At 47.5% G+C, this 11015-nt stretch overlaps 1 protein-coding gene across 2 annotated transcripts in view; it reads right to left on the bottom strand.

The window, feature by feature from the left end:
* LOC128874273 (irregular chiasm C-roughest protein-like) overlaps positions 1–11015 on the bottom strand; it is a 226297-nt gene that overhangs the window by 28393 nt on the left and 186889 nt on the right. For both annotated transcript variants that reach the window (XM_054118865.1, XM_054118866.1), the window contains one exon: positions 9282–9514. In XM_054118865.1, coding sequence (XP_053974840.1) covers positions 9282–9514 — 233 coding nt within the window. The remainder of the gene's footprint in view (positions 1–9281; positions 9515–11015) is intronic.

Below are 11015 nucleotides of genomic sequence, written 5' to 3'. Positions count from 1 at the left end.
CTCTCTCTCTCTCTCTCTCTCTCTCTCTCTCTCTCTCTCTCTCTCTCACTCTCTATATATATATATCGTGTTGACGGTGGAGCGGGCAACAATGAGGCGTCGAGAGAGAACAACGTTCCAGAAAGAGAGAGGGGAGTACACTCGCGAAAGAGGGCGCGGCGCGCACTGTTGTTGAGACGCGAAACCCGAGAAAACGGACATTCGAGGGCGAATGAATGTCAATTCAGGATAGCCGAGTGTAGTATCCGCGCCTCCCATACCCAACAATAAGGAGTCAAATAAGAACACGAATCGTAGGATACGGGATTGGTCGCGTAGGTAAAGCGAGGATCGTGGGTTCGAATCTCCGTGCCTCATTTTTCGTTTAAACTCCTACGTTACTATACCCAATGATCACATCCTGAGCTCATCGGCAACTCTGGCAAATATTATCAATACTCGAGACGTTACCGTGAAGTTGGAGGAAAGAGTATTACTTCCTAGAACCTGCCCGAATGTCGAACGTTTCCACAATAGTCGTCCTGGAAAAATCGATTCGGAATCGAACATCCTTACTTGAAAAGAAGGAAAAGGTTCCCCTGGGTAAATCTGGAAAGTCTTTCCGCCGTGTCGCGTAAAAGCCGCGTAAAAGCTGCGTAAAAGCCGCGTAAGAACTTTCGAGACGCCGCGCGCCGACGCGGATTTCTCGCGTGTACGTGCGCTAAGCGTATGTAAAACCGCGACGAACGTTCGAGCTCCTCGCAGCTCGACTTACAAAAGACCTCGCGAAACGTCGCTCGTCCTGCGGTGCACTCAGCCGCTCGAGATTTCTTTGGATTATTGTACAAATGCATTACGCTCGAGCCGGGACGAGGGTAGAATGCGACGCCCAGCCAGTCTCGCGGGAAATCGCAAGCGCCGATCCCCGTTCTCTCTCGGGTCGCCAGTGATCGATGGATGATTGCTCGTTTGTAATACCGGGTGTTTCGATTCGCGTCATCGTGAAATTTTGACGGAAAACAATTTTCCACGGAAGTTTGAACTTTTAGTGGGGCGAAATAGCTGAACGTTCCGCGCTATGGGGATGTTCCACGTCGAATCGATCACTTTCGTGCTCCATGTCAGGGATTTTGTTCGATTGATATATCGTAGTCTCGTGCTTGTTTGGGAGAAAAGTCTCGTTTACATTTTTGATGATACACTAATTTTGATCTCGTCAACTATTAAACGGTAAAGCTTGGATTTGATCTCGTTTGAATCGTTGAAGATTGGCCTTTTAACTCGTTCTTTGTCCTTGGAGAGCATACTTTCGACTGCAAAAATATTCGATCGCGTTCGTTCGACGTCGGTCGGAACGGCGTGCTAATAATTCGAGCACAATGTCCTCGTTATAGAGGGTGACGCATAATATGGTCGGTCGAACAGTGACGGACAAATATCCAGTTAATTTCAGCAGCTACGATTGACCTGTATCCGGGGGTCGAGCAGAATCGCGTTCGTTTAACCCGTATCGCGGCGCCCGTCCCTAATTTTTATCGGTCCTCGCTCGACCTCGTGGACTTCTTTTAATAAAACGTCCGCGACGACGCTTCTTATGAATGTATGCAGCAACTTCCGGGAGACGGGACGACGGGGTGTGTTTCTCATTCCTTAAATTCGTATTATTTGCATGGCCTGCTGCCGGAGGCGAGGCCAGCGGAAAACGTTTCCTTTGATCCTCCGGTAATAGAATTAAGAGCGCGACAGCGATATTAAAATTTTGTCTCGAGAAAACTTGGCAATGCTTCGCGGCAAGTTTCTGCAACAATATGAAAGAAACTTGCGCAACTACGAAGTTACGAGGTAACGAGAGAGACGGAAGCTGGAGGCTCAACCCCGAAAGAAGAATGGCCGTGGGTTGGGGGTGGAGTTGAAGTGGCGGCTTGGAAAAGTCGTGCGAGGCATGCAATAATTGAAACAGCCACGGGAATCGCGATAAGTCGATTCAACGACTAAAATACGAGCCCTGAGAGCTGTTTAATATTAATTTTCCACTCGTACGACGAAGAGGAGGAGCCCGTCCTTTCGGACAGAATCCTTTTTATTTATCCGCTCCGAGAGCTAATGAATTATACAGGCTGTTCAGCCAGCTAGATGAATTGTACAAGGCAACGCGGTCTAATTTTCGTTTTTGTGCGAATGACTAATTAAGAGTCTAATCGTTTAAAATTGTACAAGTAAAAGCACTATTCAGGTACGTCACTATATAGGAAACATAATAAACGATCATTTACCGGACGATAGCTCGTCTCGCGCGTACATTTTCGAGGATTAGGTACAACTGATGCAATGTTCGACTAACGGGTAGGAAAGGTTAAACGCGGAAAGTAGGAATACGACCGCCGAACGGTCGAGGATAAATTTTCGTCCCCGTCCTCGTAGAGTTTTCGACAAGTTCGACGCAAAGAAAAAAAAATGTCGATTAACCTCGGAGCGAAATTTGCAGAACTTCGAAGCATCGATTCACCTCCGAACCTCTCCCCGACCGTCGCGACCAACCTAATGAAACGTTTGTCGAAGAACTCGTGTCAGTCGCTTAACCTGAAAAACACAGAGAGCACTCGCTACGTTGTAGCGTGAATTACGTACGGTAGAATTCGCCGGAATCTCTCTGAAATTCGTTACCGGATTCCGAAACAGTGGCGTTTGGCAACGACGAGAGAAGCTACGATATTTCGTATTATAATTCAATTTGGATTTACCTTTTGTCCGTTACACGAAATTTCTATTCGGATAATACTAACGTCCATCTCTGCTTTCAGCGCTGTTCGTAGCCTCTCTTGATAGGTAACAGCGTTAGCAGAAACTAATATCGCAAAAGGTTAATTTAGACACGCGTCGCCATGGAAACGTTCACCAGGAGAGTAGTTCAACAAGATGGGTATATTTACAAATAACAGAGTATGCAAATGTGCTGTGCAATGCTCTGACAATGAGTGCGTTCTAAATGTTCACGACCGATTGTGTTTTCGATACTGGCTGCGTTGCGCTCCAGGCGTGTGTTCTTGCCAACGTTGAACAATGTTTCCCTCCCAGGCATTTCGTGCCTGGACTCTGTAGCATTCAAAGTCCATTCAGATTTTTAATTTCGGCTCGCATTTTACCGGGGAATGCTACAATTTTATAAATCGGAGGCAAACGAAATTATCCGGATTTAATTTAATTTTTCATTGCGTTCATTCAGTCCATACGGTTGAATAATTCTGTTCCTGTATAATATACTGAAAAAGAGAAACGAGCACTGGAGTAATATAAGAGACCAACTGTATTTTTTATGTCCTCTCAAATTTCATAAACAAGAGTTACGTGTACAAATATCCTATCAAAGTTTATATCCTATTGTTCACACGTCTGCCTGGTGTCGCGATCTCTCGTGTGGAACCAGCGTTACGTGAAATGCCGTTTTCGAAAGCGTTCACGAGTGCTAGTCGATGGTCAGTAGTGGTCAGTGGACTTTATGTTGCATTCCTTGATTTTGATCGATGTAAATTTACGGTTAGCTCTAATAACAGATCATTGCAAATAATCCCTCTTCCATTTCAGATCGTTTCCGTTCTCGGCTCGTTTTCCCGCTAGGGTTTCGTTCTTCGATTTTGTCTGTTTTTTACGAACGATCGAGAGAGTTTCGGCGCGTAAAGCATGCATCGCGGAACAACAGGCGGAAGCGAGATACCGGGGCGCAGAATACACGGGCGAATAAAGCGGCCGCAGTTCGATGAAAAGTCGAGGGGTTTCCGATCGGACGGCGAGAAAACTGCGGGAATTTTCGAGGGAAATCGCTCGCAGTGCATTGAAACGCGCGAATACGACGCTGCTCACTGGTGGAAACGGCGTCGCGTTGCGCGGAATATATGTATGTGTTCATTTAAATGAAACGCAATTACCTCTATCGCGACCGCGCTTGTCAAGTCGACGGCTTTGCCGCGCAGAGTACGCCGGCGAATAATACGGGACCGGGAAACCTGCGACGTTTGTAGATGTTTAGTGCAGCCCTTTTTGTCAATTTCGTATCCAATTTGTTCATAAATTATACGTTCTCAAACGATGTTTATTTTAATTAATCAAAATAGAAATCTGTTTCACATTTTCCTGGATAATTAACGGGTCAAATTCCGCCACTGCGCCCATCTTATAATAACACGCATAAAAATTATGAAAGGACGTTATGAAAATTGTTAATTATATTTTCACGCGTCGAATCAACGTAATATATGTTTCATTTTTATCTACGCAATTTTATCTTTGTAATAAATGACATCGATCAATTCCTGATTTAACGGGTAGAGACATTAATATTAATATCTCAGAAGACTCAACGCGTAATTATTGTGCCGCGAACCTTATCCGCAGAGACAAAATTGCGTGGTCATTTGAGAGTCGAAACGACCGACTCCGACGTGCCAGTAATCGTCCCCGCGTCATTACGTGTCATTTTAATTATCTTAATGATCTTTGACGCAGGAAACCGCTCGTCTTTTGCCAGTCTCCGTTTCCTCTAACCGCTTGTCGTGCTTCCAGAGCTTCCTCTCTCACGAATTCCTCTGGAATCTTCGAGGAACCCAACACGTCGACGTAACAGAAGCATAAAATAATTCATAAGCCCGCACAAGACACGGTCGGCTGCGAAATTATTCCTCGGACATGCGTGCCCCAGTAATCGATGCGAACATCGCTGATTCCACGGTTGTTTTTTGTAATCACGAATGTCCGACTAAAAGAAAACGCGCTCGTTCTTTCTTTTTGCAGGATCTCCGTTCCTCGGGGAGTTTCCCTTTATCCTTTTGCTGGCCGTTCACTTTTGATTACTCACGCGGTTCGCGAGCCAGAGTGCTCGTCCCACTCGACGAGCAACAACGATAATTACCGTCCGCGGTTCAGCAGTTTCCGCCCGTTATTGATAACCAGCTCCGTAGCTTCCCAATTTTAGCCCGAGCAGCTCCTCTGGGACTCTGGTATTTTTTTTTTTGCGTTGTTATCCTTCGAGTATTTTCGATCGTGATTCGCAGCCGTTTCGTTGGAACACCGATGTTTATTTATTTCACCGTGAATCCGACAAACACAGAGGAAGGACGTCCAAGCTCTCGAAACGTTTATTTCGACAATGAGACTTTTGCGAAATATTTTTCTCTTAATTTTTGGTTGCACCTCCCTTGTTGAATTTTTGAATCCGCCACTGCGGTAAAGGGCCTCCGTTATTTTCAGTCGCTACCCGTGCCAACCAAGCCTCGGTACCGCCAGAAAATTCCAATAGTAGAAATTCTGGGTTTCGAATCCGTTCAACTTCAGCTGGTAACAGTCTCGAGATCCCGTACGCTCGCGCGATATGCTCGCCAATGGAAAAAATTTTTGTAGAAAAACGAAAGTGGACGGCCGCACACGCGCGTTATCGCGCGAATCAATCCAAGAGCGTTTGTGCTCCACCGCGAAAGCTTTCAACAGTCGAACAATGGCCGGAGTTTTGCGACGGTTTTTCGCGATTATTTCCCAACCGTACGGCCGAGGACCAGGAACGCGCGTAATCGACGAATTACAACGGATCCGGACGCAGGTTCCCCCGGCGATTACGCTCTTTCGCGTTCCTCTTTGTTCCTACCGTCGGTTTTTCGCTGTTATTTTTTTTTATCAGCGCGCACAGACGCGAAGGGAGGCAGCTTTTTCCCGACCAACAAAAATCTGAGACCAAATATATTTCGGCGGGACATACGCCGAGCCATGATATTTTTTTTTCGCTCGCGGTTTCGGAATTTCGAGGACGAACGCGGTGAATAAGCCCGCTCGGTCATGGTTTGCGCGATGTCGCTTCAACGTAATGGATCGCGCGCGAAACGATCCACCATCTATGGTTGATTACAATAGTTTTTGCTCGTTTTTGGATACAAGTGAATAATACCCAGCCGCGAAACGATCGTTGGAATTTGGACGCGAAACTCGCGAACTGTCGGTGTATTACCGATATCGTTACTTTATTCGAAACAATGTGAATATATGATACTCGACTAGACGTTCCGGTAAAGCTCTACTTTTCCGCAGAGGTATTCGCAGGCGTTGGTACACATAGGTAATACTTCGACAATTATTTCAGTAGTACTAGTTCCACTGAAAAAGACCAAAAGTTGATTGCGACATCAAGTCCAATATACTGTCAATTACTTTGTCATAACGAAAGTAACATTTAAATAAAATAGAAATGAAATCGAGTTCATTCAAAAAGAAGGTCGACTCGCGGTAACTCGCACCGGATTGCGCCAAGTTCGCATCGTTCACGGCGCTAAAATTCCAGCGCTAGTTTGTAGCGTATGGCGGTTTCGAGCTATCGGCCAGGGTCATCATCATAGAAACGTTTGAACCGGATACCAGTACGAACGTTTCCATGCTTTAGTCCGCGACGCGATAATGTTTATGAAACCGGAGTAGCGTCGATCGGATGACCGAGCAAACGATAGCATAGTGGGCGGTGATAATTGAATCTCGTGTGCCCAGACCGTTCGATCGCTCGCCACGAGATATTCGTTCGTTCCACGTCGATCCGCGAAAGAAATTTTCGATCGTTGGATCGAGTTTCGTTAGCTCCACGATCCTCGAGTGTAAAATGTTTGCCAATCTCCATAACCCGACTGGGAGTGAAAAAATAGCAGAAACGTATACGTGGTGCCTATCGGCGCTCTCCAAAATTTCATTACAGAAAATAGCGAACAGGTTTATTCAATTTTAAATGCTCGGTAAAATTTATTTCAAATATTCATCGAGGCTTTTGCAGATATCAAAAATATAACGGAAATTTATTTATTTGGACGCACGCGTGTAAAAAGCTCCGATGGCTGAAAAATGGATATGCCCAGCAAGGGGACTGCAATTGCGCTCTTGCGCCTCCCTAGGTGCGCAACTGGCTAACGGCATTTCGAGCACGGTTTTCCATCGGGTCCAGCGCGCAGCCCTGGTCCCCGTGTAACAGCATTAATCAGCGGGATTCGCGCGTAATTTTAATTAAAAACTGTGCGCGAGCGCGCTGAACGGCCGCGAAACAAATTTAATTAATTTTTCGCCGGTTCCCGCGTCGTCGACAATCCCCGCGACTCGTTATTTATCTAGGCCGAAAGGCACCCTCTCCCCCGCATCGCCGACGCGATCGAAAACGGATTTCTGTATTAACGAATGCAATCGCGGCCGCAATGCGCATCCCAATGAATGGTGAATTAGCGGCGAAGCCCGTCCCGCCGCGAAATTGTTCGCGGTGTCACGAATCGGCCCGCGCATTATCACCGCATCATCCGTATCCCCGCGCATCGCGCTTTATTACATCACCGATCGTACGAGTCTCAGGACGGCATTAGAATTCTGCTGGATTTCGATGGAGTAACAATTCGAGTTAGAAACTTGTGCGAGAAAGGTGGATAAACGACGATCGCGTTGATAAAACAGAGGACGGTGTCGGTGGTACAGAGCGTTTGCCTTATCCGCAGAGTCGTCAGGTTTACCAGCAGCCTGGCCTGTTTTAGCGACGGGTCCTCTGTTCTGCCGACGGAACGTCCCCTGGCTTGCCGCACCGTTTAAGCAATAATGCTTATAATAAAAAAGGGACGCGTTGTTTCCCTCGGAGTGGCTCGGGGGAAATATTCTTCAAACGCTTCGCGCTACACAATCCAACAAACTCCGCGATGCTTTTTGGCCGATGTTTTGGCACTCGTATGCGAACGACGCCGTGCCGCCGAAACGCTTTTAAACCAGGCAGAAGTGACTCGACGAAATGGCAGCTTGACCGAGTTCGGATACGCCTCGAGCTCGAACAGCCGCGGTGCTGTCGCTGCTGAAAAGGGAAAACCGGATCTTTGAGGGTTGCCGCGGACTCGCGTGCATCGCGGAAAAAACGCCGCGAGATAAAAGACCGGTCGGGGAAAAAGCTCCTAGCGTAACCACGGCTGCGCTTCGATTCACCGCGTCTTTGTCTATTTACTTTTGCATCAGAGATGTTTTTGCACGCACATACGTCACGGTGAAACGACGACGGAGAGGAGAACCGAGCGAGCCCCTTTCAATTCCGCCTAGGCACGATGCCATTTGAATAATGGTATCGTTAGTCCCTTGGCAACTAATTATTGCGATTACTTGATGATCCGTTGATGCGCCAGAGAGACGGAATTTGGCCAACCTAATTATCGAACGTGTCGCGATTTTCTCGAGTCTCTGACCTTAGAAGTCTCAACACGCGAGCATTATTTCGATGTTCCGTTTTGATATTTGTACGTATAGCAATAACATTTTATTCGAAAACTGCGACCCATAGGAGCGAAAGGACCGATAGGATTCCTGGTGGGCTTCCATCGCCCGAGGACGAGCGTCGAAACATTGGCCGAAAAGCACAGCGGGGTTCGTTGGTTGTGTTGTTATCTATGAGGCGTTTGAAGAATATTTCTCCGCACCACTCCGAGGGAAACAACGCGTCCCTTTGTCAACAGCGCCGCGGAGAGGACAGTGCTTTCGCGCGGTAATTCTGTGTCCGACGTAACATGGTTTAACGCGTTATTGCGGCCCTCGGGGCACTCCGGCGTTTACGCTGCCAAGCACGACCTTTCCGTTTTTAAATTAGTTCTCGTTTCATGGACGGACTATTCGACCCTTAGCTTCCCGTTAATGACTCGTTGGCGTTTGTGTCGAGAACGCGCTCAAAATCACGGTGAATTTCTTTGTGAGGTCCATGAACGAGATCCACGGTATTCACTGGGCAAACAAGTCCCTCGTATTCGAAATGTTCCATTCGACATCCATCGTTCTTTTCAGCAATTTAAAAAAAATGGAAGGGATTCAATTCCGAGAAGGGGAGCGTCTGCTAGGAGTAAGCGGTGAAGGCTGAGCGACGAGTCTGACCTAATACGGGCCGAATCTCATTCCGCGCTGATCTTTGCTTTTTTCACGAATAAATCTCCAAATAAACTGTTCGGTTTATCTCAATTCTCGAACAATGTTTCGCCTTGCAACCCTTGCCAGTGGTATGGTCACCTAGTTTCGACGTCGCATTCCATTCCAGCTGATTCTAGGTCAAGACTGTTTGGACAGAGGGATACGTAACCCGTCTATACGTTTCCTCGCAACCCGAACTCCCGTATATTCGCGGAGGTATTTCCTTTATCTAGCATGTTCACGAATAAGATTTTCGGATCGCTAACGGAGATAAGGCATGGCCAAACCGATGCGGGCCAGCTGGAAAGAAACAATACCTCGAACCGAGAGAAGGTTGAGTCCACCAGAGGGTGAATAGAGAATCTTACCTCTGCAGGCGGCTTGCCAGCGACGCTGACGCACTCGATCACCAATTCCCGGTCTTCGGTGGTGATAAGGAAATCGCCTTGAAGGATCTTCGGTTTCTGAGGCGGCACAAGGACGCTCAGCTTGGCGAACCTCGAGCGCAACGCTGGTTGGCCGTCGTTCGTGGGCGAGGCTTGGCATTGGTACGTGCCGTCGTCTTCCAGCTCGACTGGGTATATGTGCAACGAGAAGTCACCTGGAACAGGAAAAAAACATCGGTGTTTTTCACTCGGATCGATGTACGTGACCGTTCACGCATCCCGTTCTCGTTTACCTTGATCGGACCGAAGGCACGAGCAGAATGTTCGATTGCATTTCTCCGAATGGAGCTCGGGGCTCGATGCTTTTTATTTGAATTTTATTTTTCATTAGCGGAATATTTACACCTAAGGAGGACTGTCCAAATCTACAGACTGTGACGAATTAATTTTATACGATAAATTCAAGAACCATTTCCCCGTAGCAGCAATCAGTTGATAATACTAATAACGAATCAGAGTAACCAGCGGTTTATTTTATTTGTTTCGTTCGATTAATTGTTCGTACCAGAACTCCGAGTCCTCTGGCTATCAACTCAAAATGCGGTAATATAATTTCCCCGAGGCGGGTGAAAACCATCGCCTGAAACGATGGGATAAACATCGAGTTCAATTTCTATACGACCGTGTGCTCTTTACATTTAACGCACGTCAAATTTCCGATATCTCGAACGGTTATTCCTTATTTTCATTCGAAATAGAATCCGTTTCGTGTTCTCTAACCGCGTTAAAATCGCCTCTTTGGTAGCTCGAATTTTCCTCGAGGCTGTCGAGCCATGGCTTGGAATTCCTAAGCTTCCAGAGGTTCATCGGCGGATCGTACCGAGCAGAGGTGTTTCACTTGATACGCCGTCCGTGTATCGGCACGGATATGAGAATTGGAGCAGGCAGGGGTCGGATAGAAAACCATTTACCCCCGTTGATTGAAACTAACGGTTTACGAGCGTCTGCTCGATCGTATCGCGTCGGTTCGTACGCAGGAAATTTCTCCGAATGACGGTTTTATTTTGAAATCTCCGCGTATATGTACGTGTAAGCTGTCAGGAACAACGCGGCGGCTGTGCAGCGCGAATCGACGCGAATTAGAACGGCCCGTTGCCGACGCGCGTCAGCAAACTCGTATTTTTCACCCGGTTCCATCAGACCTCCGCCTTCGGTGGCCCCCAGTCCCGTTCTAGCTCGTCAAAATCACCAGGATACACCTACAGGGAACGTTGGAGCTCCTCCAGCGAAGTATCACCCGCCGCCCCGATTATCGCCACCAGCAACGACCAATCGGCCGTTCAAGTAAATTCCTCCGCCGCGCGTGATTTATTTCCACCGACAACTCTCTTTCTCTCTCCCACCTCCATCCATCCATCCATCCATCCATCTATCCGGACATCTATCATTCTGTCTCTCCCGCTCCCCTCACGCCGCAATCTATTCAACCAATTCCCACCCGCTCGCCGTTTCTTTCATTTCATTCATGCAACTTTCACGAACCCCCTTCCATTGCATGCGCGACCAGGCAATTGTGCTTCGCTTCCAACGAACGGATGAGCCCGAAACGAACGAACAACTGGACCTCTGCTGGGAGGGTGTCGAAAAGAAGGGGGTGCAAATGGAAAAATTGAATCGGCTACCTCGTACGCGTACGCTGATCGTTCCCGCGACGGA

Source organism: Hylaeus volcanicus, chromosome 3 (genome assembly GCF_026283585.1).
Source record: "Hylaeus volcanicus isolate JK05 chromosome 3, UHH_iyHylVolc1.0_haploid, whole genome shotgun sequence".
Classification (NCBI taxonomy): domain Eukaryota; kingdom Metazoa; phylum Arthropoda; class Insecta; order Hymenoptera; family Colletidae; genus Hylaeus; species Hylaeus volcanicus.
The sequence above is the reverse complement of the archived record's forward strand: the minus strand, read 5'-3'. Positions and strand labels throughout refer to the sequence as shown.